General features: G+C 41.4%; 1 protein-coding gene across 2 annotated transcripts in view; it reads left to right on the top strand.

Annotated features, from left to right (window-relative positions):
- The window catches only part of OCLN (occludin), an 80,178-nt gene that overhangs the window by 11,508 nt on the left and 41,583 nt on the right, over nucleotides 1–27,087 (top strand). For both annotated transcript variants that reach the window (XM_006870961.1, XM_006870962.1), the window contains one exon: nucleotides 20,817–20,962. In XM_006870961.1, coding sequence (XP_006871023.1) covers nucleotides 20,817–20,962 — 146 coding nt within the window. The remainder of the gene's footprint in view (nucleotides 1–20,816; nucleotides 20,963–27,087) is intronic.

The raw sequence follows: 27,087 nt of genomic DNA, 5'->3' as shown, positions 1-27,087 counted from the left end.
ATGGGTTTTATTAGTAAAGTTGTTGTGGTTAAGTGCCATCGAGTCGGTTCCAACCCATAATGACCCTGTATAGGATTTCTGAGGAGTGGTTCTTGAGTTTGAATGGCTGACCTTGTGGTTCAAACTGACCTTGCAGTCCAGCGCATTAACCTAAAGCGACACACTAGGACTCCATAGTGAAGTTGTTGCTATTGTTGTTGTGAAGTGCCGTCAAGTCAATTCCGACCCACAGCGACTCTGTATAGAGTTTCCAAGGAGCAGCTGGTAAGCTTGAACCATCAACCTTGCAGTTCAAACAGCTTTACAGTCTGGCACATTAACCCACAACGCCACACCATAGTGAAGTTAGCAGGTTGCAATTCACTGTGCTCAGGGTAGCACAGTGGAGATTGTAATCATTTGCAATGAAATGATGGTGTAAAGCTGATGTTCTCCCATGTAAACTGTCGCTCAATTCACAATTTAAAAAAAATAAAATGCTCAGGGTAGAGTTTTTCCTGTAGTACATACAGTCTCTCCTTAGCCATACCCATGGCCAGTGTTACAAAGCTCTTGTCAGGCTGCTGCTAAATGTCCATAGGAGGCTGTATCAGTCCACCAGAAGCCTCAGCTCTGTCAGTCAGCAACCTAGCCACCCCCAATTAAATGTCCAGAGGCAAGCAAGTCTCCTGCCCAGAGTCACTCAACTTCACTTGCTCTGTGGACTGGGAAGCCCACCACTCTTGTTTCATACTCAGGTTCTTGGTTCTGCTGCTGCTGCTGCTTTGCCACTCCTCTATTGTCACAGCTTTCTGTCCCTGGATCTGCCTTGGGGTCTGAAGGATGAACTCCATTCTTGGCTCTTCAGTACTAGTGAGATTCCCCCTCCTGCTTCACAGATGACTCATTTTATAGCTGTGCTAGAGTTTCAAGCATTTACAATTACAATGAGCTCCGTTAGTATCCATGGCTGAATCATGTCATCCTATCTGTCTCTTCTCCCACCTTCTCTTACTCAGACCCAGCAGAGCAAAATGTAATGTTGTCAAGTTGATTCTGACTCATCGAAACCCTAAAGGACAAAGTAGAATTGCCCCATACAGTTCCCTAGGCTGCTAGAAGAGACATTAAGTAATTCACTACACTGTATTTTTTTAGCTTAAAAAAAAAAGAGATCATAATTACATACTGTTTTTGCAGGTTTTAATTTTTTCTCTCATATCCTTTTGTATTGTGGTACCTTATATCATAAATATGTTTCTAAGTCTGTACACCAACATACACCTACTTACTTTTCACAACTTTATAGTATCCCAAGTATGTTGCTGTTAAGTGCTGTCATGTCGATTCTGACCCATAGCAACCCTGTATAGGGTTTCCAAGGAGCAGCTGGTGAGCTTGAATCATCAACCTTACAGTTCAAACGACTTTGCAGTCTGACACTTTGGCCCACAGCACCACACCAGGACTCCAAGTCACAAGGTCACGAGTATGAGTATATACTTATTCATTCCACAATTCATGGGTATTTTGATTCTTTATTTACTCTTCCAGATAACACCATGGTGAATATTCTTAGACATCTTTTTGCACTCTTGCGTTTACTTACATAAGATATAGTTTTAGAAGTGGTCATTGGGTATGCATATTGTGTACTTTGTTATTGTGCCATCCAGTCAATTCCAACACATAGCGCTGTAAATGTTTTCCAAGGAGCTGCTGGTGGGTTTGAATTGCTGACCTTGTGGTGGTTGGTGGTGGTTGTTGTGGTTTTAAGTGCCATCGAGTTGGTTCCGACCCACAGTGACTCTGAACAGGGTTTCCGAGGCTTTACAGGAGCAGAAAGCCTCATCTTTCTCCCATGGAGCAGCTGGTAGTTTTGAACTGTTGACCTTGCGGTTCACAGCCTGTTTCGTAACCAATACACTACCAGAGCTCCTTATAAGATAGTACCATCTTATTGTCTAGATTTTACACTTTTATAATCTCACTAGTAACACTTGGTATTGTTAGAATTCATAATGCTTACTATTGAATACAATGTTAAAGTATCTGACTCTTCTTGATTTGTGTTTTTCTGATCATGTCCTCATGTTTATTATTAGTCTTAAGGTTTTCTGCTTTTCACCTCTTGACAATTGCTGAGGTGGTAAAATTCAAACAGTTTCTCGGATACTCTTGATTCTCATAAAGGTTCTGATGGGGTAAAGGTCTACTGTTTGAAGCATGGTTCAGAGATATCAAAGTCTATGACATGGCCATTTGAGTACTGTTTGCAGATGACTAACTCTCCAGAGATACAGCAGGCCAAATTATCTTCCCCCTTTTAACAAAGATGATGGTGGTGGTGGTTATGTGTCGTGGAGTAGGTTCCGACTCATAGCGACCCCATACAGGGTTTCTGAGGCTGTAAATCTTTATGGGAGCAGAACACCTCTTTTTTCCCATGGAACAGCTGGTAGTTTCACTGACCTTGTGGTTCACAGCCCGATTCGTAACCACTACTCTACCAGAGTTCCTTTCTCCAGAGATACAGCAGGCCAAATTATCTTCCACCTTTTAACAAAGATGATAGTGCATTCCTTTCCTTCCTTTGTCTTGATTGTGTGACAGGTGCTTCTGATTGTTGGGAATCTACTGATGAGCCTTATTGACAGCAGCAGATACCATCAACTGCTGTTCTCAGAACTGCCTCACTGTTGCTCTAAGATATTTATGTTCAGCCCAGAACGCTGGATACTGCTGAGCGCCTATATCACTGTAGGCAAAGGAGATCCCTTTAGTTGTAAGTTTCATTGTTAGATATTGTTGTTGTTAAGTGCCGTCAAGTCTGTTCTGACTCACAGCGATCCTGTATAGGGTTTCCAAGGAGTGACTGGTGAGTTGAACCGCTGACCTTGTGGGTTCAAACGGGCCTTGTGGACGAGTGCTTATCCTATGGTGCCACAGCAGGATTCCTCCACTCTGTATACACTCACAAAATGCTGTTTTTTAATTTCTGTCTGGTAGAAATGCATATTGAGGGGTTGGAACACTAAGGTGTTGGTTCTTGATTCTCCACTTTTCTTGCTGGTACTTCATACAGACACATTGTTATTTTTTAACCCTTGTGTGCATCAAAGAAGTTTGCTTTAGAGAGGCTGCCTGTTACAATGACAACAGTACTAGGCCCCAAAGCCTTGGGTTTTAGTCTTGCTTCCGTTAGTCTTTGCCAACAACTTAATCCTTTGAACTGTAGTTTCCTTATCTCTACTATGGGATATTGGAGTCCTGGTGTTATAGGATAAGCACTGGACTGCAAGGATAAGTACTGGACTGCAAGGTCGATTTGAACCACAGGGTCAGCAATTCCAATTTACCAGCCGCTCCTCGGAAACCCTATATAGTGTTGCCATGAGTCAGAATTGATTCAACAGCACTTAACAACAGCAAGATGGGGTAGTAATATTGTGTCTGCCTCTCAAGACTAAAGAGTTGTATATACAAAAATGCATAAGATCACTAAAGTGTGGTTGTCTACATTTTAGGAACACTGTAAGGAAAACAATTGACTATGAGAAAAGAATTATGGTGTTACATAGGATTCTCTTGATTACACATGACAGAAACAGAACTTTTTAGCTTAAGTACAAATAAGATTTTGTTAGCAGGATTTTGGGAAGTAACTCATAAAATCCAAGAGAGTTGAAACAACTTAGCTGTAGAGGTCAGAGATGGGGCTGGACATCTAAACAACTAAAAATCCAGACTCACTTTCTCATCTTAACGTTTTTCTGCATGGGTAGTAGGTGGGCTTTCTCCACAGGACAGAAAGCAAGTCACCTGGAGCTCTTGAGTTTGTACATATTAATGTTATATCTCTGACTGGTCTGGGGAAGGGAAGCCGTGGCTCAGAGTGGTCCAGATGACCACCCATACTTCAACCATGGGCAGGGGCCACCTCAGGTAATATGGCACATGGCAGTTCTCACAGTTGCTATGTGGAATAGAAGGATAGCTTCTAGAGAAAGAATGCTGGGTAGACAGTATGTACTATACAAATATTGTATGAATTTGTTGTAATTGCCCTCTTGTTTTTGATGTGGTCATCACACCAGCTTTAAATTCAAGTTGCAATCTGAACAACGAGATTGGATTCTGAGCAGCTTTGAATGAAACGTGCCTACTTCACTTCTGCCTCCTCTGTACTTCACTGGTTCCCCCAGTGAGAGTGCTGTGTTGCTCAGAACCCTTCCTGATACTGCTTGAGCTTGACCTCTAAAAGGACAGGGAACTATATGGACCAATACCCTGAGATAGTCAGTGGTAGAATTATTGAGCTATGAATGTTTAGAACCCTTTATTCCATGAAGATAGGTATTTCATATTAAGTTTTGTGTTCAAATTCCCCTCTTCCCACCTGCATTTCTAGAAGGTCATAAAAATGGAAGCATTTATTTTCATCTTGTAACTGAGGCCTCATTCTGGAAAAGCATACACCCACAGTAAATACTAAGTTGATTATAAACTGTGTGTACTTGAGATTAATCGGTATTGATAGATAACCTGCAGTTTTCTGGGGAGGTAGTAACTGGAAGTTATGACTTTCACTTTCTGATGCTCCTGTGACGACATTTTGATTTGGTTTTGGTAATGAAGAAGGAACCCATATGAGAGCAATATGGATGGGGCCTTGTGGTACAATTATCTTACCTATCTCAGAATTTCTATGCAAGGAATCTGAAGATTGAGGATGTGACACACTTAACAAGAAGGTGACTTGCTGTGGTCACATGATGAGTCAGGACTCAGACCTTTCTTATTCAGCATAATACAGACTGGCTGATTTGAGCTTCGTATCTTCATAACTTTAATAATAAAGCTAAATAAAAGAAATAAAGGTGTTGTGATGTGCCATCGAGTTGGTGCTGACTCATAGCGACCCTGTGTAGGGTTTCCGGAGAGCAACTGGTGAGTTTGAACTGCTAACCTCATGGTTCACAGTTCAGTGCTGATCCTACAGTGCCACACTATAGGCAGGCTACTCTGTATGTCATTTCTTATCTTAGCTGTAATCTTCACAGGGTGGGTACTTTCTTTACAAGGAGAAACTGAACTTTCCAGACTTCAATAATTCTCTTTCTCTCAGGCTCTCTGAGCCTCAGTTTCTTTGCCAGTAAAATTGGGGAGGATGTTGTTAATTGTTGTTGGTTCCAACTCGTAGCAACCCTATATAGGATCTCCAAGGTGTGGCTGGTGTGTTTGAACCGTGGACTTCTTGGTTAGCATTCCAGTGCTTATCATAAAGAACCACATGAAGACTCCAGCTAGGGAAGACAGTACTTAGTTAATAAAACTTACGGATTAAAATAAAATATTGTATCAGTAAAGTATGTGTTTATCACAAATCTGCATACCAGTTTTCCGTGAATATTTTCTGCAGGTCTTCTAATTTGTACCTTTTCTTGCTAATGCTACATGCTTTGTATCAGAATTTTTGTTGTTGCTAAGTGCCATTGAGTTGGTTCCAACTCATAGTGACCCAGTATGGGATTTCCATGGAGTGGCTTTGAACTGCCAACCTTGTGGTTAGCATTCCAGTGCTTATCCTACAGCACCATACAAAGTCAGGGTACCTAAAAAATATAAGTACATTTCATGTTTGCTGTGGTTTAACTTGGTCTTACCCAGGCTACAAGTTTACAGTAAGAACAAGTGCTTTTTTTCAAGCAAGTGTGCACGCCCTTCTTATCATCTCCCTCTTTACCTGGAAGGGAGAGGGCAGGGATGCTCTGGATAGGTGGCTGGGACAGGAAGGTGATGATAATCATGATCAGACATCTGATGAAGCATAAATATTTTCAAGCAATACAACATTCCCTAGTGTAAAATCAGTCCTGTGGGTTGTTGAGTATACTATAGTGCTCTCACCTTGTTATCTGTGGCCCCGAGTGGAACCCAAATGGCACAAAGGTGGAAGAGCCCTGTCTACTGAGGTTTAGAAACCACCCAGAGTTGTGATTGTTGTTGTTCAGTGCCATTGAATCAATTCTGACTCACAGCCACCTATATAGGGTTTCCGAGGAGCGGCTGGTGAGTTTGAACCACCAACCTTGTGGTTAGCAGTCCAGTGCTGATCCTACAGAGCCACACCAGGACTTCTGTGGTAACTGGGGCTTTATCTTTGCCAGCCTCACTGGGAACGAAAGGAGAAGGGAGGGCTGGCCTGGAGACTCAGGTTTGGGAGTTTGGTAATGGAAGATGAGGTGAAGTGTGTGCTACAGTGTCTTTGGTGGCTCTCTAAGAGCAGGAACTCCTAGGCTTTCAGCACTAAATGGAAATAATGTTTCGAAGATGCATTACAGGTGTAATGGTCTAAACGAGTCACCGTTGTCTGTACCATAAAGGGGAGTTGTGTTCTACATCAATGGTTCTCAAACCTTAGCATCACAGTCACCTGGAGGGCTCCTTAAAACAGATTGCTGGGCTCCAATTGCGTATTTAATAGTTTTGTGATAGGACCTGAGAATTTGCATGTCTAATAAGTTCGTAGGAGTCCTGGTGTGGCACTATAGGACTGGACCTGCTGAGGATAAACACTGGATCTCAAGGTGGATTTGAACCACAAGGTCGGCAGTTCAAACTCATTAACTGTTCCTCAGAAACCCTATACAGATAGGGTCACTGTGAGTCAGAACATACTGGATGGCACTTAATAATAATAAGTTCCCAAGCAGTGTTGCTGACACAGGTCTGGGAACCCCACATTGAGAGCCACTGATCTATAGATTCAACCTGCAGCCGCTACGTTACAAGTCCAGTTAGCGTTACCAGTCCAGTTAGCGTTTGAGTGAATGCCATGCACAAGGCCTTTTCCACAAGAGTAAGATGTAACAGTGTGCTCCGTAAAGATTGCAACCTTGGGAACTCTGTGGGGCAGTTCTGCTTTGAGTTGGGGTTGACACAGTGGCAGTGGGTTAGAGGGATTTTGTTGTTGTTGAGGCATAGTTAGGAAATGATTATGTTCTGCAGTATACTGTGATAAACTGAAGGGAATTTAAACTCCAAATAGGGTTCATACCCAAAGGTGACTTTGAGGACTAAAGACTTTGTACCTTTTGGTACACCTGTTTCAGAGTTTTGATACATGTGTATTTGGGTAAAATACAGCACAGGCAGACCCCAGATTATTTGTGATTTACGGACAATTCCTGTATTTGCTCTTTAATGCTATGGAACTTTGCCCTACTTTGGGGGAGTCCTATAGATTTCCCAGATGATTCTGAGTAAAGTATAGATTCTGGTTAAGTGGATCTGGTTGGAAATGCAAATCCTCAGCAGGGGTCAGACCAGTTGGAAGCGCTGCTTTGAAAAGAATAAACCAATGGAAGTAATTGTATTCACTAAGATTTTGCTTATAGATCCAGGGGCCTTGAGTGAAATAACTGATTGATAAGGTTCACTCGGAGTCCTGGTGTGGCGCTGTGGGTTAATGCACCAGATTGCAAAGCAGTATGAACTACAAGGTCGGCAGTTCAAACTCACCAGCTGCTTCTTGGAAACCCTATACAGGGTTGCTATGGGCATGGCACTTAACAACAACAAGCTTCACTCAGTGAGTCTAAGATTTCTCCACTCTCCCTATCCCCAAAGCTCTCCTAACTCATGGGCTCTTAAGTTTTGGAATTCATTTTTGCTGGTGAATGCTTTGGTAGCATAGTGGTTACGAGTCAGGATGGTAATCTCAAGGTCACCAGTTTGAAACTACCAGAAGTTCCATGGGCGAAAGATGAAGCTTTCTGCTCCTGTAAAGATTTACAGCCTCAAAAACTCTATACCAGGGTCAAGTTGCTATGTGTCAGAACCAACTCAGCAGCACATAACCACCACCACCACCACCACCACCAATACTGGGTAGTACCTGGGTAACCTTACTTTAATGCAAGAAACGAGCCCTGATGGCGTGCTGTAGGATAAAAACTTTACTGCTAACTGCAAAGTCCGAGGTCCAAACCCACTAGTGATTCTGCAGGAGAGAGATGAGGTTGTCTGTTGCCGTAAAAATCTTTCAGTCTTGGAATATGAGTAGGAATCAATGTAATAACAACAGGTCAAGTTTTGGGTTTTGGTTAGTGCAAGAAGGAACCTTGTGGCATTGTGGGATAAACATGGGACTGCTTAACCGCAGGGTCAGTGGCTTACACCCATCAGCCACTTGAGGGGAGAAAAGTTAAGTTTTTCTGCTCCTTTAAAGATTTACAGTCTTGGAAGCCATAAGAAACAGGGTCAGAGTCAGAATCGGTGGCAGTGGATTTAGTGCAACAAAAGACTTGAAGCCTTTTCAGTGATTTAACACTGTATGTGCAGCTTGTGAGAGTGATTGTCATGAAGAATTTCTTGTGAGTAGGGATTGGAATCCAGGTGTAGCTCTGTAGGATAAGCACTGGACCTCACAGTTGGTGGTTCAAACCCACCAGCCACTCCTTAGCAACCGTATATAAGGTCACTATGAGTCGGAACCAACTCCATGGCACCAAACAAGACTAAGAAAATGCAGAAGCTAAGCCAAGAAAATGAAGAAGCTAAGCGAAGATAAGCAGTTGGTTCAATCATTTCAAAGTGAGGACAAATTTACATAACATTAAATAACATTAAAGGCCAAGTAGGAGTTGTATGTAAGTCTGCTCAGGGGACTACCTATTATTATTAATATTACCCTTTGGGCAATATGTAGCTGGGTAAGGGGCCCTTTGTTTGCTAAATCTTTAGTTGCCCTCTGATCAGTGTGGATTAATCAGATTTTTCTCACACCTGGTCCAGGATCTTGTCTTTGGTGGGATTAGTACCTCTGTCTTCTTCAAGCAACCCCAAAGTGGACAAAGGTCTGAATGTTTGAGAGGCAGTTTTAAAGCTCTTGTTGGAGGGCTGGGGTGTGGGGTCAGCATCTGTGAGTGTAAAATATCAGAAAACGGGAAAAACGAGTTAGGCCACTTACTGTTCAGAGAACTTGAAGTACAAGAGTGCATGGCAGATGAGGGTGGAACACACAGGTTGTAAAATTGGAGATGATACTCTGAGATTAAGGTGCTCCTCCCTCGGACACCCGTGTATATTATTTCACCACTTTAATTACCAAGTAGGAAAAGGCCTTTTGTTTCCTTTGCTGGGTGGTGTGCCTCCGCTCTGCCCTAAACAAAGGCACCTACCTGGTGACTGAGGCATAGATTTCCTAGTAATTTTGTATCCAAAGCTGCTCCTACAGAATTAGATTTATAGGCAAATGAAACTCCTCAAAATGGATTCACTTCCAAGCTCATTAGGGTGTAGGGAGGAGTTTAAGGCCAGGCAATGAGAATGGGGTTCTTTGCCCCAGATAAAATAGGTACCTCAAACCATGTTTGGATTTGCTGAGGTGGCAGTTTATTATGCCACAAAGAGCTGAGCTTTAGAACCAAGGTATCCAGGGTTCAAAGCCCCTCTCCCACTTCACCGTCTTGGTGACCATGATCATGCTAATTTAACCTGGGAGATGCAGTCTCCTGCTATTATTGTTGTTAAGTACCATTGAGTGGGTTCTGACTCAGCTATCCTGTGTAAGCTCTCTGAGGCTGTAAATCTTTGTGGGAGCAGAAACCTTCATCTTTCTCCCTCGGACCAGCTAGTGAACTCGAACTGCCAATCTTGTTGTTTGTATTCCAGTGCTTGTCCTACGGAGCTACCTTGCCCCCATGGAGGCTCAATCTACTCATCTGAAAATAGAGGTAATCAGACAGCAGGGAGTGGGGATACTGGAGCAGTGGACAAAGTCCAGTTGTGCCTGGCACATGACAGATACTGAGTAGGTGACAGCTCCCTTTGTAGTTAGAGGCAGATGACTTTGGTCACATTGTCCTCGACCAGTTGGGTGTAGATCTCAGCTGACTCTTTCTACTGTATGAACTAAGAATAAAGGCAGGATAGAAAGTGACAAATGGCTGTTGTGTTAAGATTCCTTTGTTTGGGGTGTTGCTGAGCTTATTCCAACTCATTGTGACCCCCATGGAACAGAGTAGAAGTGCCCCCTAGAGTTTCATAGACTGTAATCTTTATGAGAGCAAATCACCAGATCTTTCATGCCATAGAATCACAGATGGATTCAAACCACCAGCCTTTGAGTTTGCAGCTCAGCCCTTAACAATTGTGTCTCCAAAGCTCCTTATTAATTTTAAGGCTGCTGTAACCACAAATTGGGTGACTTACAAGGACGAGAAATTTATTGTCTCACAGTTCTGAGACCTGGAAGTCCAAATCAGAGTCCACGCTTTTGTTGACTCTTGCTGGGGGCTCAGAAACTGCTCTTGCCTACTACTCTCTTGTGGTTCCAAGCATTCCTTGGCTTCCTACAGTCACATGGAAAGTATGCTTTCTCTGTCTCCTATCTTTGTGTGTTTTCTATATTACAAGATTAGAATCCACTTTACTGGTGTGGTGCTGTAGGATCAGCACTGGACTGCGAACCACAAGGTGCTCCTCGGAGATGCACCTATACAGAGTTGCTATGAGTTGGAACCATCTCTATAGCACTTAACAATGACTACTGCTTCAGTGTAGCCTAATGGGTTACAAGTTGGGCTGCCAACTGCAAGGTCAGCAATTCGAATCTGTCAGCCATCCCATGGGAGAAAGATGACACTTACTACTCCCATAAAGATTCACAGCCTCAGAAACCCTATACAGGGTCACCATGAGTCAGAACCAACTCCACGGCACACTACCACCAATCCAGTTTGACCTTATATGAGCTTCACTGAGTACATCTTCAAAGACCTTATTCCCAAACAGGGTCACATTCACAGGTCCAGGGGTGAGGACTTCAGCAGAGTTTTTTGCAGGATACAGTTCAATCCATATCGGCTGTCATTGCAACTGTTTACTTTGACTTATTTCAAAATGCAGATGAAATTGATTTGAGTGGTGATAAGTGTTTCCCCAAAATCTAGTTTGGAGAGAAAGACAAGATTTTCTTTCAAAGTGACCTAAAACATTTATGAACTTTTATTAATCTCATCCCTATCTTCAGGTCATGGAGATGGGGAGGTTGTTTATGCACCGATATGGCATTCATACACATGCTCGTATAGATCCATCTTGGCCCCAGGGAGGTAGGCAGAGGCCCCAGAATACCAACAAGTGTTTGGAGCAGGGAGAGCACCTGTGCTTCTGAGAGCAGCCCTCTTCCTTTTCCTTTTAGCACCCCACAGGGATTTAGGTTGTTTTCACAAACTCTCCAAGGGGTGCTCATGTTGTTGATTACAAAGATTTTTATCACAAGGGACTTAATAATCAGAATGCGTCTAAATTTTGGATGAAAATGTGTCTCCATCATAATAACCTCTTTCAAGATCTTCTGAAATTGTATTTATTTCATTTTGACATTTGAGAAATACTTCAATGACTGAAATTAGAATCTTAGCAAGACTTTTCTGTGTGTATCACCCTAGGTTAATTATTAATGATGCTTAAACATGGTCTGTGTGAGAGTTCCCTTTTTAAAATTTAATCTCAAGTGTGAGTCAGAACCATTCGTTGGTTGGGTGGGTGTATTTTTTTCCCCTCAGCCTCAGCATTATTTGTCTTCCTTCTGTTGGCTTTTGTCTTCCTCCTCTATCAAGACAAGTGTGGGATGGAAGTGACACTAGGCCTGGGAGTTTCTTGAGAAGATCCCATTTAGGAAAAGCCAGTGAGGCTCTACTGTGTGGATTTTTGCTGCCTACAGAGTCTCACCCTCTTCACCTGAGTCTTCTCCACCTTGGAACGTCCTGGCATCGGGCTGCTGGCTCTGCCTATGCTGGCATGAAATGCATGTCTACTTTAGAGTAATAACCCCTACATTTGATCTTAGAAATGATTGAATCTCAAACTTGTCTTACCCTTCCATGCTTAGCTTAAGGAAATTCTCCCCCAGTCCATGTGCTTAATGTTGTTTTCTTCTGCTCCTAATTTCTTAGAGCTATTCTCTGAGAATGGTGATACTGTGGGATATATGTTAGACTGTTAACCAAAAGGTCGGTGGTTCAAACCCACCTGTTGCTCTGAAGGAGAAAGATGAAGCTGTCTGGTCCTGTAAAGTCTCGGAAACTCTGTATAGTTGGAATTGACTTCAGGAAAATTGTTCACTACTTTGGTGTTTACGCTTATGGGTAGTTTTTGTCTCGGGTTCTAAATCTTTAAAAATTTATTGTGATTAATAAAAGGATGTTGTTTTTCAAGAACTTTAGCTATGTCATTGAGTTTTGTGATCTGGCTGGGGATCCTACCAGTAATTATGGTGCAATCCAGAAATCTCTTTTTCTCGTAGTAGGGAACACAGGTTGAGGACTACTTGTGTAAATTATTAATACCTAGTTAATCCCCACTGGGGCTTCCCCTTCCCGCTTTAGTTCTTTGAAAGCAGCAGGTACTGCGTTTATACTAACTTCACATTGGTACCAGGAAATGAGTTAGAGAAGAAGTTATATTCTAGCTTCTTTTGGAATACTGAAATATGAAAAAGGAAAAGTGTTTTTTAAAATGTAATTTTGCCTCTGTCTCTAGATTCTAAATTCCTTTTAAGGACAAAGGCTACTTCTTGCTCATCTTGAGTCTGGCATTATCGCTGATTTGTTTTTGTTTTTTCAATATACTATGTATAAAATAAGTTTAGGTAATGAAGACCTGTGCTGGAGAGCAGAGTTGGTAGTGAGCTAGCCCAGTTCTGCTTGACCCTTAAAGGTCATCACAGAGTGGCTCATTTGACAAGATCCTTGGCTATACACAACATAAAGAAGTAAAGTATACACAACATAAAGGCACTTGTTGCCAAGTACCTTCAAGTTGGTTCCGATTCATTGCGACCCTATATAGGGTTGTTGTTGTTTAGTGCTGTGTGGCGAATCAGTTCCAACCCATAGTGACCCTGTATAGGGTTTCCAAGGAGTAATTAGTGAGTTTGAATCACCAACCTTGTGGTTCAAACCCACTTTGCAGTCCAGCACATTAACCTACAATCCCACACCAGGACTCCCTTTGTAGAATATCCAAGGCTTTAAAAAATCTTTGTGGGAGAAGAGAGCCTCATCTTTCTTGTGTGGAGTGGCTGATAGACTTGAACTATAGGCCTTGTGGTTCGCAGTCCAGTGCTTATCCTATGGAGCCACTGTGCTCATAACCTTTATTCAGCAAATGTTGGGTTCTTAATTCTTGCCAGACACTGTGTTAGACTTTGGAAGCTCAAAGAGGGAGAATGTAGCCCAGTGAGAGATACTAAATAAGACTCTGTAGGGTTAGTCCTGTATTTTGTTGCTGTTGTTTGTTGCCATCGAGTTGGTATCAATTCATAGCAACCTTATGCACAGCAAAATGAAGCGCTGCCCAGTCCATCTCGTTGGCAATTGTCCTCATTTTTGCTGACCCTCTACTGTACCAAGCATGATGCCCTTCTCTAGCAACTGGTCCTTCCTGATAATATGTCTGAAGTATCAGGAACAAAGTCTGGCCATCCTGGCTTCTAAGGAGCATTCTGGCTGTACTTCTTCCAACACAAATTTGTTTGTACTTTTGGCAGTCCAAGGTAAGTTTAATATTCTTCTCCAGCACCGTATCTCAAATGCATCAATTCTTCTACGGTCTTTCTTATTCACTGTCCAAGTTTCACATGCATGTGAGATTATTGAAAATACCATGGCTTTGGGTCAGATGCGCCTTAGTCCTCAAACTGACATCTTTGCTGTTAAACACTTTAAATAGGTCTTGTGTAGCAGATTTGCCTACTGCAATATGTCATTTGATTTCTTGACTGCTGCTTTCATGGGTGCTGATGGTTGATCTGAGCAGAATGAAATCATCGACAACTTCAGTCTGATCTCCATTTATCTTGATGTTATTTAAATCCCACATGAGCACTTTCTAGGTTCTTGAGCAAGTTGTATAACTCCCTGAGCCACCTCTTCCTCATATCTGAAAAGAGAATCATAATATTTACCTGTTAAGGTTGTACTAACCAGCTCAGTATGTGACACATTATAAGCAGGCTGACGTGGTGGCTGTAAGAACAGTCCACTATCACATGGAGTAATATGTTTATGAGTGAGTGATTATACTGTGAACAAACCACTGTTTGAGGTCACAGCCTTGAAAACCCTAAAGAATAAGTTCTACTCTGCACACATGGGGTCAGCAGGGGTCTGATGTCTCCTCAGCATTGACCACCACAACAAAGCAATTGTTCCTGGTGTGTATGCACAGGTGCTTGGGGAGATAGGGAGATAAGTCGACGGTACATCCTTTGCCCAACAGGGATTTGTATAGAAGGCCTCTAGACAGTGGTAGCACTTGGGCCAAAGAACAGGGCATTTCAGGCAATGATAAGCATCTAAGGAGATGAGGCACCTTACTTCTGAAACTTTTGGTGTGTATCTTACCAAGGTGGTAAGACTCCCTGAACTTTGCAACCTCTACTAATGTTGGAATGGAGAAAAGCATGGAGCTGTAAATCTTACGGGAGCAGAAAGCTTCGTCTTTCTCCTGCTGACCATGCAGTTAGCAGCCCAATGTGTAACCCACTGTATTACCAGGGCTTCTTTTTCAAGGCACTAAACAGTCTGGAAGTCCTGGTGTGGCACTGTGTGTTAATTCGCTAGACTGCACGGTCAGTTTGAACTGCAAGGTCGGCAGTTCAAGCTTATCAGCCAGTTCTCGGAAACCCTATACAGGGTTGCTATGGGTCGGAGCTGACTTGATGGCACTTAACAACCACAACAATCACTGTCTAGAGGAAAGAGAGTGATGTAAATGGAAGACGCTTATCAATTGGTCTAATGAGCTAAAGGAACATGTACATCAGTCTGTATGACGGTGAGACTAGAAAAACTAGAATAAAACACTGCCCAGTCCTGGGCCAGCCTCAAAATCTTTGCTACATTTGAGCCCATTACTGCTGTCACTGTGCTGATTTATCTTGTTGGGGGTCTTCCTCTTTTTCTCTGACCCTCCATTTTACCAAACATGATATCCTTCTCCAGGGGCTGGTCCCTCCTGACAGTACGTCTGAAGTATGAAAGACCAAGTCTGACCATAGTGGCTTCCAAGGAGTACTCTGACTGTACTTCTTCCAGCACAGATTGGTTTGTTCTTTTAGCAGTCCATGGCACTTTGAGTACTCTCCTCCAACACCATAACTCCGATGCCTCAGTTCTTCTATCCTCTTCCTTATTCACTGTCCAACTTTCACATGATTATGAGATTATTGAAAATACCATATTGGGTCAGGTGCACCTTAGTCCTCAGACTGGCATCTTTGCTCCTGAACACTTTAAAATGTGCAGCAGTTTGTGTAATGCAATATGTTGTTTGATTTTTTGACTGTTGTCATGAGTGTTGATGGTTGATCTGAGCAAAATGAAGTCTTTGGCAGCTTCAGTCATTTCTCCATTTATATGGATGTTGTATATTGGTCCAGTATGAGGATTTTTGTTGTCTTTACATTGAGGTACAACTCATACCAAAAGCTGTGGTCTTTGGTCTTCTTTGCTACACACAAATTGGAATCTTTGACAGCTTCAGTTTTTTCTCCAAGAGGTAGATAAAATTTATAGGGAAGCACCAATGCTAGTGAGGTATGCATACCATGGAATAGCCAACCATGCAAGACTGAAAGGGCAGCATTTACATAAAGACAAAATTCAGAATGGTGGGGAAAGAAAGTAGAATGGAAACAAGAGTCACAGGGCAGAAGTAGGATAACTGATGTTATGTTGAAGAGATTGCAGTTATTGAAATGAAAATGAAGTATATGATTTATTGACTTGTAAAATTGATGATCTGCACTGTAAATCTTCACTCAATTCACAACAAGTTTTTTTTTTTTTTAATTTTTAAAATTGGATGAGACACCCAGCATAAGAATAGGTCTTTGGCCAACATTTGCCTTTAAAGTTTAGTAATTGGTAATGTCTTAAGTGCTGTAGCTCTGGTAGCATTGTTGTTGTTGTTGTTAAGTGCCATCGAGTCAGTTCTGACTCATAGCGACCCTGTACAGGGTTTCCGAGGGTGTAAATCTTTACGGGAGTAGAAAGCCTCATCTTTCTCCCGCGGAGCGGCTGGTAGTTTTGAACCACTGACCTTAAGGTTCGCAGCCCGATTCGTAACCACTACGCTAGTGGTAACAAATTCAGCTGCTAACCTCAAGGTCGGCAGTTCGAAACTGCCAGCCGTTCCACAGGAGAAAGATGAGACTTTCTGCTCCCGTAAATTTTTACAGCCTTTAAAACCCCTGTACAGGGTCGCTATGAGTCAGAACGGACTCCACAGTACTTAACAACAACTAACCACAAAGTCAGCAGTTCAAATTTACCAGCTGCTCTCAGGAACCCTATAGAGAGTTGCTATGAATCAGAACTGACTCAACAGTACCTGGTGGTACTGTAGGATAAACTGACTCAATTGTACTTGGTGGTACTGTAGGATAAACACTGGATTGCTAACCACAAGGTTGGCAGTTGAAACCTGTAAGCTGCTCTTAGAATCCCACCTTATGTTGTTGCTGCTGTTGTTGTGAAGTGCCGTTGAGTCAGTTTTGACCCATAGTGGCCCTCTATAGGGTTTCATAATGTATAGATCCAGAGTCTTGGTGTGGCACTGTGGGTTATTGCACTGGATTGCAAAGTCACTTTGAACCGTAAGGTCAGTGGTTCAGCCTCACCAGCTGCTCCTTGGAAACCTTACAGAGGGTTGCTATGGGTTGGAATTGACTCGATGGCACTTAACAGCAACAAGGTACAGAACCAACACAACAACATGCAATTAATCATAACAGAGAATTTGTAAAATCTAAGCAGCCCCCAGTGGTGGTGTAGGATAAGCACAGGGTCAGCAGTTCAAACCCACTGAAAAAAGATGAGACTTTCTGCTCCCTTAAAGTTTTACAACCTCAGAAACCCTATGCAGCATCACTGAGTTGAGTGAGTGAAATTTTTTTTTTTACGGTATCTGAAAAGAGGCTATTGGGATACAGTGGCTAAGTGCCGCTGTCCTGTGAAAGGTCTGCAGGATGACTTCACCAGCCTCCCTGTGGGAAAAGCTGTAGCAGCACTCGGCTTCTGTAAAGATTGTTGTCAAGTGTCTTCCAGTCACTTCGACTCATAGCGATCCTGTATAGTTCCTGAGACTCTAAATCATTGTGGGAGTCTTAGAAACCCTGTGGGGGCAGTTCTGTCCACTCTGCCATTTGAGTCACTAACCATGAGTAGAATCCTCTCTACAGCAAAGGATTTGGGTTGTTTCTGTTTTTTTTTTTTAAGAAAATCTGCTGCTGAGTGGATTTCAGCAAAACTTTCAGACTAAGACATTGTGTTGTGCAAGCAGTCGCCTTGAGTTAAATTCCAAAGCATCTAACAACAAAGGAATTCACTGTGAGCCAAGAATGATTCCCACCCTGTCCCCCTGTGGTGGGGTCAAAGCACACACCCTTGCAACCCACCCACAGGTTTCTCAGTTGTTGCCAAATTCCACTTTCAGAAGAAAATTATTCTATTCCTTTTTGACTCATTAGAATAATAAACAATCAAGAATACTTCTCTGTACTTTGAGGAGCTAGTAAATATCTTTTGGTATTTAATCCAAGGTGGGAAAATGGAACTTCAAAGAGAATTGAATTTTTCCATGCACTTTTTGAAACCCTCTCATATTGCAGTGATGGTCAGGAAAGGAGCCTACTACATTTGATGTTGTTGTTGTTAAGTGCCGTTGAGTCGGTTCTGACTCATAGCGACCCCATAAAGGGTTTCCAAGGAGCAGCTGGTGGGTTTGAACTGACGATCTTATGGTTTGATTCGAAGTCCAATGCTGAAACTACTTATGTCCAAAGAATCAAAAACCTAGAGGTGTAAGATGTGTTTTATTGCAGATCATAATTTATTATGATGATAATATATTATTGCTGAATCCAATTCCAATAAAAAAATCTGTCAGTTTCAAATACTTTTAAAATTCTTTGATCAGATCCAATGATTCTCCAAAATCCTGCATTTCCTGAGTTTTGTTTTATTTTTAATGTTTTATTGTGAATTATGTGATAGTTTACATGGGAGAACATTTACATTCACCCTGTCATATGTCACTACATTGCCATGGTTACAAATACCTGTCATGCATCATCAACCAACCAAAGGGTATATCCTGCAAGCCTGCCCCTTGGTTGTCAACACACAACCCCCTCCCTCTCTGGTTCTAAAGTCCCCAGCCACTCCATCTCTCTTGTCTCTGCCTCCATCTCTGGCACCACTGTTTCATTGGGTAGGGTCCCGCACTCCGCTCTTCTCCCTTGATGGTCCCAGGGGCCTCTGCTCCTGGATTGCAAAGTCAACCACTCCCCTCCTTTTTGCTATAGAACGTCCACCTTTACACTTCCAACCCTCACAGTCAGTCCTAATAGTAATTATTCACTGTTGTACCACATGAGTGCTATCCGCATCTCCTTTCATCAGTCCTGCCCGGAAAGATTGGGTACTGCCCAGTGGAGATTCTACCTTCTTCTGCACCCATTGGATCTAGGCTCTCTCTTGAATGTGGTTGGACTTAGCTCGCAGCTTATTTGCTGTTTTTCGCTCACTTCCCCTTTTCGGTGGCCAACGTGGTCATCAGTCAGAGCACTTGTCTGCTTGTGTATTCCCATTAAGTCTTAGTCTTGCAGGGGGTTTGCCCACTTGGCGTTGCTGTCTCCTGGGTGAACAACTTGCTTGTTCTTGTAGTAATCAGTCAGACTGCCATTATTGTTTTGTATTTTTCCTGTCGGTCTTTCTTTTTAACAACAACAGAAACTTTATTTTTTAGCTTTGTATTATGAATTGAGTGAAAGTTTACAGACATGATCATCAGCTTTACATTCAACAAATTATATACTTTTCATCTCAATGATTACAATCCCCTCCCTGCAATAACAGTTATCCTGCTTCCTCCTTGTGGCTTCCCACTTACAATTATATTTCCCAAATGAACAAAGCAGAAATATTTGATATACACATACAAAACAAAAATATTCCTTCAAATGGCCAAAGTACACATTCTTCAGGCCAGCTTCTTGCTGTACGGCACACAACCTTACTTAGTCCATGGACCTAGAGCCCACAAATGCTGTCTGTCCATGCCACTGTCTCGCTGCAACAACAGCACTTAATTCAATTAAATTTTTATTATATATGTATTTCTTACCAATTACAGTAACATGTAATGATTTCAAGATCTTTAGGTGAAATTCAAAGTGTTAGCTCTTCTCCATGAAATCTGACAGGCTTTATATTGGGAGTCTAGTAGGTTGCAGTTTTCATATTTAACAAGGCAGGTTAATGCACTGGACTACAAAGTCATTTGAACTGCAAAGTCAGTGGTTCAAGTTCACCAGTTGCTCCTCAGAAACCCTATACAGGGTAGCTATGGGTCAAAACCCACTCGATGGCACTTAACAAGTGTCTAGTGCTTATGATTTATGTGGGATGAATTTGCTTAGAGACCAGAATGGGGTAAGAAGGAAAGAAGAAAGGGAAGACAGTAGTGTGACTATACTGTGTAGTTTTTAAGAACTGAGCCACTGAGAAAATAAACAACTCTCTCATTAAAGAATGATAGCAAAAGTAAGTCTGAGCTACTTAATTTCTAAAGAGATTTTAACATTTGATGTTTAGCAATCGATGACTCATGGATTCAGTCCATTTCCAGTGTACTAGCTTAGTGGTTGTCTCAGTGTTCGTTTCCCAGACATCAACATCAGCACCTTCTGGGAGCTTGTTTGTTGTTGTTAAGTGCCATTGAGCTAATACGGACTTTTAGGGAACCTGTGTAGGGTTTCTAAGGAGCTGCTGGTGAGTTTGAACTGCCGACCTTGCTGTTCAAATTGACGTTGCAGTCCAATGCTTATCCTACAGTGCTACAGTACTCCTGGGAGCCTAGAATTGCAAATTCTCAGGCTATTGCCATCAAGTCTTATAATGACTCTGTAAGGGAAGCAGATGGCCACATTTTTCTCCAGCTGAGAAGCTGATGGGGTCAAACCACTATCTTTGGTTTAACAGCCAGATGCTTTAATACACTGTACGACCAAGACTTGGGTCCTAGGGGGCAGGCTTGCAGAGTACATCCTTTGGTGTGTTGATGATGCATGGAGGGGATTGTAACCATGGCAATGAAATGATATACGATAGGATGAATGTAACACTAATGTTCTCCCATGTAAACTATCACATAATTCACAATAAAATATTTCCAAAAAAAAAGATTTTGAGTCCTAATGCTAGACAAAATAAGGAGAAGGTGGGAGAGAGAGGGAAGAAGATAATTTTTATACTTAATCACATCAGGATGAAAATCAGGCAACCAAGAATTTCCTTTCTTTGGAATATGTTGTTGTTATGAGGGGGCTACAAAAAGTCCTGGTGTGGTGCTGTAGGATAAGCACTGGACTCTGGACCCAGGTAGCCACAAGGTTGGCAGTTCAAACCCACCAGCCACTCTCAGAAACTCTATACAGAGTAGCTCTGAGTCTGAACTAACTCCATGGCAGACAACAACAAGAAGCTCGTGGAGGAGAAATGGAATTTAAAGGTAATGTAATTTTCCCTTGAACTTTTTGAAGCCACCTCATGTATTCTGGTCTTGTTGCACTAGCAGTAAACCTTTTATGTGTTTTTCTGACTTGACTGATATAAAGAAGGGATTTGTTGCAGGTTGCTTATATTTAAGTAAATGCCCTAAACAAAAGTAATAATTTTACATTAGCTATTTTTCATGCATTTATTCCCCTTTTAAATTAGGGGCTAAATAATACCTGTCTCTTGGATCTGTTACTTTAGGTTAAAAATGTTTCTGTTGGTTCACAAGACATGCCCCCACCACCATCTGACTATGTGGAGCAAGTTGACAGTTCCATGGCATACTTTTCCAATGGTAAAGTGAATGGCAAGCGGTCCTACCCAGATTCTGTCTACAAATCAACACCGTGAGTACTGTCTTTTACCATTCATTCTGCTTTGAAAATATCCAGCTGTGTGTATTAAAGCTGGAAATTGAGCTTTGTGTTGTAACTAGAGTACTTGGAAGACCATGATGAAGAGGGCAGCGTTGTGAATTGATGGAGCCCTATTTCTTCACTTCTAAACTGCTGGTGTGGCATTGTGGCTTAATGTGCTGGATTGCAAGGTCAGTTTGAACTGCAAGATTGGCAGTTTGAGCTCACTAACCACTCCTTGGAAACCCTATACAGGGTTGCTATGAGTCGGAGCTGACTGGACGGCACTTAACAACAACAAAAACAAACTGAAAGTGCATTCACGTGGCGGTGTGGGGTTCTGTCACGCTAGGAATGTCGCTCTGTGTGCTCTCTTATATGTCTGATTTTGGTGGTGGTTATGTGCTGTAAAGTCGATTCCGACTCATAGTGACCCTGTATAGGGTTTCCGAGGCTGTCAGTCTTCGCAGGGCAGGAAGCCGCATCTTTCTCCCATGTTACTTTACCCTAGAGTCAGTGAAAAAGAGGAAGGTCTTCAATGAGATAGAATGATACAGTGACAGCAGCAGTGAGCTCAAACAACAGCAATTGTGAGGGTGGTACCGGACTGCGTAGGGTTTCATTCTCTTGTTGCATAGTCAGTTGGAGCCAATTTGATGGCACAGAACAACAATAACAAAGCCCAATTCTAATTTATCCTAATGATTGATAGTAGTGAGAGAAGGATGTTAGAGATTTTGTTAAGGGCTTTGATATAATTTATGATTGTTATTATTATTGTTATGATGATACATTAGTTGCTCCTATGTAAGGAGCTTAGAGTCCTGTGTGGTGCTGTAGGATAAGCATTGAACTGCAAGGTCAGTTTGAACTGCAAGGTCGGCAGTACAAATCTATCTGTTCCTTGGAAACCCTATACAGGGATGTTATGAGTCGGGAGTGATTCGACAGCTCCTAACAGCAACAACATCACCTAAGGAGCCCTGGTGGCGCTGTAGGATGACTGCTAACTATAAGGTGATCAGTTCAAATCTACCAGTTGTTCCATAGGAAAACGATGTGGCTTTCTGCTCTCATAAAGATTTCCTGCTTTGGAAACTCTATATAGGGTTGTTATGAGTTGGAATCAACTTGGTGACAGTGGGTGGTGGTGGTTGTTGTTAAGTGCCATTGAGTCGGTTCTGACTCAGCAACCCTGTATAGGGTTTCCAAGGTTGTATGCTTTTGTGGGAGCAGAAAGGTTCATCTTTATCTCTCAGAGCAGCAGGTGGGCTCGACCCAACAACCTTTTAGATTGCAGTCCAGTGCTTATCATGGGTTGTTGTGTGTTGTTAAGTGCCATCGAGTCAGTACTGAGTCATAGCGACCTTATGCACAGCAGAACAAAACACTACCCAGTCCTAAGTCAGCCTCACAATTGTTGCCACACTTGAGCCCATTGATGCTGCCAATTTGCCAATCCATCTATCATGAGTTGTTGTTGTTCTATCATAGGTTGTTGTTGTTAAGAACCATCGAGTCGATTCTGACCCATAGCGACCCTGTATGGGGTTTCTGAGGAGCAGCTGGTGAGTTTGAACCGCTGACCTTGCAGTTCATTCAACTTTGCAGTCATATAATTCTAAGGAACCCTGGTGATCTTTGCTGTTATTGCTGGTGTGAGATTATATCTCATTGTTGTTTTGATTTGCAGCTCTCTAATGGCTGGTGATCGTGAACATTTCTTCATATGTTTGTTGGCTGCCCTGATCTCTTCCTTAGTGAAGTGTCTGTTCATGTCCTGTGCCCATTTTTCAATTGGGTTATTTGTCTTTTTCTTGTAGTGTTGTAGTTTCCTATATATTTTAGAAATGAGTCCCTTTTTTGATGTGTCGTTGCAAAAGATTTTTTCCCATTATTTGGTTCCCTTTTTACTCTTTTGGTGAAGTATTTTGGTGCACATAAGTTTTTAATTTTTAGTATGTCCCAATCATCTATTTTGTCTACTTTTGTTTGTGTAATTTTCAAAATGTTTGGTAGTCTGTGTATGCCCTGAATTAGAGCCCTCACATTGGTCCCTGTTTTTTCATTGATGACCTTCATAATTTTGGGATTCACATTTAGGTCTTTAATCCATGCTGAGTTCGTTTTTGTATAGGGCATGAGGTAAAGGTCGTGTTTCAATGTTTTGCATATCGCTTTCCAGTTCTGTCAGCATCATCTGTTAGAGACTATTTCCTCCCCATGTGCAATTACCTAGGCACTTTGTCAAAAATCAGTTGGCTGTATGTGGATGGGTTAATTTCTGGATTCTCGATTCTGTTCCATTGATCAATGTATCTTTCATTGTACCAGTACCAGGTTGTTTTGACCACTGTAGCCGTGTAGTAAATTTTGAAGTCGGGAATTGAGATGTTTCCAAACTTGTTCTTTTTCTTAAGCAGTGCTTTGTTTATCCTGGGCCTCTCTCCTTTCTATATAAACTTTGTGATTGTTTTTTCCATCTCTTTGAAGAATGTCATTGGAATCTGGATTGGGATTGCATTATATGTGTAAATTGCTTTGGGCAGGATTGACATTTTCACAATGTTAAGTCTTCCTATCCAGGAACATGGTATGTTCTTCCACTTCTGTAAGTCTCTTTTGGCTTCTTGTAGTAGTGTTTTGTAATTTTCTTTGTTTAAGTCCTTTGTTTCTCTGTTTATGTTTATTTCTAAATATTTCATTCTTTGGGTGGCTATTGTAAATGATATTGCTTTCCTAGTGTCCTTTTCAGTGCTGTCATTGTTACTGTAGAGGAATCCAACTGATTTTTGTATGTTGATCTTATACCCTGCCACTTTGCTGAATCTTCCAATGATGTCTAGTAGTTTTTTTTTTTTGTTTTTGTTTTTTACTGTGTCTGGGGTTTTCTATGTATAGGATCATATCGTCTGCATATAGAGAGAGTTTTACTTCCTCTTTGCCAATTTGAATGCCTTTTATATCCCTATCTTGCCATATAGCTCTGGCTAAGACTTCCAAAATAATATTGAATAGGATTGGTGACAAAGGGCATCCTTGTCTGGTTCCCATTCACAGCAGGAAGGCTTTCAGTTTCTCTCCATTGAGAGTGATGTAGGCTGTTGGTTTTGTATATATGCTCTTCATTGTGTTGAGGAATTTCCCTTCAATTCTCACTTTGTTGAGTGTTTTTGTGAGGAATGGATGTTGGATTTTTTTCAAATGCCTTTTCTGCATCAATTGATATAATCATGTGGTTCTTTTCCTTTTTCTTATTTATGTGGTGGATAACATTGATTGTTTTTCCAATGTTGAACTATCCTTGCATCCCTTTTATGAAACCCACTAGGTCATGATGTATTAATTTTTTGATATGCTGCTGGATTCTGTTGGCTAGGCTTTTGTTGAGAATTTTTGCCTGTATGTTCACGAGGGATATTGGTCTATAATTTTCTTTCTTAGTGATGTCCTTCCTGGTTTTGTTATGAGGGTTATGCTTGCTTCATAAAAAGCATTAGGAAGTTTTCCATCCTCTTCTATTTTCTGGAATAATTTGAGTAGAATTGGTGACAGCTCTTCCCTAAATTTTTGGTAGAACTCACCCGTGAAGCCATCTGGGCCTGGACTTTTTTTGGTAGGTAGTTTTTTGATGACCTGATCAATTTCTTTTTTTGTTATGGGTCTATTCAAGTTTTCTACGTCACGCTGAGTAAATTTAGGTAGGTATTGTTTCTCTAAAAATGTAACCATCTCTTTTAAGTTTTCGAATTTGTTGGAGTACAAATTCATAGTTTTCTGTTATTATCCTTTTGATTTTGTTTGGTTCCATTGTGACATCGCCCGTGTGGTTTCTAATGCAAGTTATTTGTTTCCTCTCCCTCTTTTTTTTGTTAGTTTGCCAATGGTTTGTGAATTTTATTAATCCTTTCAAAGAACCAGCTTTTTGTCCTGTTGATTCTTTGTATAGTTTTTCTGTTTTCCATCTCTTTATTTCTGCTCTTATCTTTATTATTTCTTTTCCTTTGGTGACTGTAGGTTCCCTCTGTTGGTCTGTTTGTAATTGTTGGAGATGCTGTGTTAATGTGTTAATTTTGGTTCTTTCCTCTTTTTGGATATGAGCATTTATTGCAATAAATTGTCCCCTCGGCACCACTTTCACTGTTTCCCAAAGATTTTGGTATGTTGTGTTTTCATTCTCGTTTGTTTCTAGGAACTTTGTGAATTTACATTTAATTTCTTCTTTTACCCAGTTGCTTTTCAGTAGGGTGTTATTCAGGTTCCATGTATTCATCTTTATTTCCTTGGTCTTCTTATTGTTGATTTCTAGTTTTATAGCATTGTGGTCTGAAAAGATGCTTTGTTGTCTTTTGATGCTTCAAAATTTATGGAGGCTCTTGCTTTGTGGCCTAACACATGGTCAATTCTAGAGAATGTTTATTCTGGAATGTTTTTATTGCACCATCATATTTGATTGATAGTTTTGCTGGATAGTCGATTCTTGGTTGGCAGTTTTTTTTCTTTTGGGTTTTCTATATGTCTCCCCATTGTCTTCTTGCCTTCATGGTTTGTGCTGAATAGTCCTAGCTTCATCTGATTTGCTTTCCTGTATAAGTGACACTTCTCTTTTCCCTGGCCTCTTTTAAGATTCTCTCCTTGTCTTTGATTTTAGAGATTTGATTATTATATGTCTTGGTGACTTTCTTTTGGGGTCTATCCTTCCTTCAGTATGTTCAGCTTCTTTAATGTTTATCTTTTCATCTTTCAAGATGTTAGGAAATTTTCTCCTAGAAGCTCTTCAACTATCTCCTCTGTGGAGTCCTCTGATTCTTCCTGTTCTGGAATGCCAATAATTCTTAAGTTGTTCCTCTTCATTTTATCCAGCATGAATCTTAGACTCTCTTCAGATTTTTTTATCCTTTTTTCAGCTTGCTCTTCTATCTTAGAAGTATTGAGAGATTTGTCTTCCAGATCACTAGTTCTGGCTTCCATCTCTTCTATTCTGCCCCTTTCCCCTTTCAGTGTATTGTCCATTTCTGATATTTTATTATTAATCATCTGGACCTCTTTTTGCAGATTTTGAATTGTTTCCAATTCTGTATCAATCTTGTATGATTGCTCTTGTAGTACTTTCCTGATTTCTTCCTTGTTTTCCTCCACCCCTTTTCAGAGCATTTGAATTTGTTTCCATACCATTCTTTTGGATTCTTCATCAAGCAAATCCAAAACCTGCTCTTCCTCTTCTGGGGAGTCTTTGTCTGGCTCCAGCGCATTTGTCTCAGTTACTCTTTTCTGTTTTTGGACATGTTTTGAGATTGTTTGTTGTGTTTGAGATCTTTTGTTTGTCATTTCCAGTAGTTATGTGGGTTTTTTAATGCTTAAATGGATGTTTGTTGTTGTGTTATTAAGCTTACTGGTTGTCTCCTGGTGATTATGATCAGAAGATAAGCTTTCCTTTTCACATGTAATGTTTAGCAGCTGTTATTGGCTCTTGTCTAAATGGTGGAATATTATGGGGTATGCTTGTAGTTTGGCTATGTGGCCACGATTGCTGACTCTTCTTGGGTAATGTAGGGAGTAAAAGCTCCTACCTCCAGGAAATATGTGTGATCAAAAGGCCCAAAAGCAGAAGAAATATAAAAGCAGAGACAAGAACCTCCACTTTGAAACAAAAATAAAACTGTGGCGGACTTTCCAGTCACCTCGCTACACAGGCAGTGTGTGTGCACCATAGAAACTTCCAGTAGTGGGTGGGGGTGTCCACTCAGGTACCTCTTCTTGTCACTAACGTAGAAGTGCACAAATAGATATTAAGAAGTTAATGGGAGAAAGATTGTTTACTGTTGTTGTCTCTGAAGGTCAGTTAAGTATCTGTGTGTGCACAGAGTAATTCTTGAAATAGTTGCATCTTTTTATGTTGGGGTTTTACAGATTGTTCATATGGTTTGTCTGTCAGGCCAAACCTACTTTTTTTCTTGCTGGGTAGGCAGGGATTAATGGTCCCGCACAAGTTGACTTTAGGGTTGGGACCCACAGGCAGAAGTCAAAAGCAGCTGCCAAAGAATTTGCCCTTGGACCGATGGGACTCTTTCTTTCTGTGCCATGGGAAAGCTGTGGTCTCAATGCTGGACTTTTTT

This window comes from Chrysochloris asiatica, unplaced genomic scaffold, assembly GCF_000296735.1.
Source record: "Chrysochloris asiatica unplaced genomic scaffold, ChrAsi1.0 scaffold00157, whole genome shotgun sequence".
In the NCBI taxonomy this organism is placed as follows: Eukaryota; Metazoa; Chordata; class Mammalia; order Afrosoricida; family Chrysochloridae; genus Chrysochloris; species Chrysochloris asiatica.
Note: the sequence above shows the minus strand (reverse complement) of the source record. Positions and strands in the feature narration are given on the sequence as shown.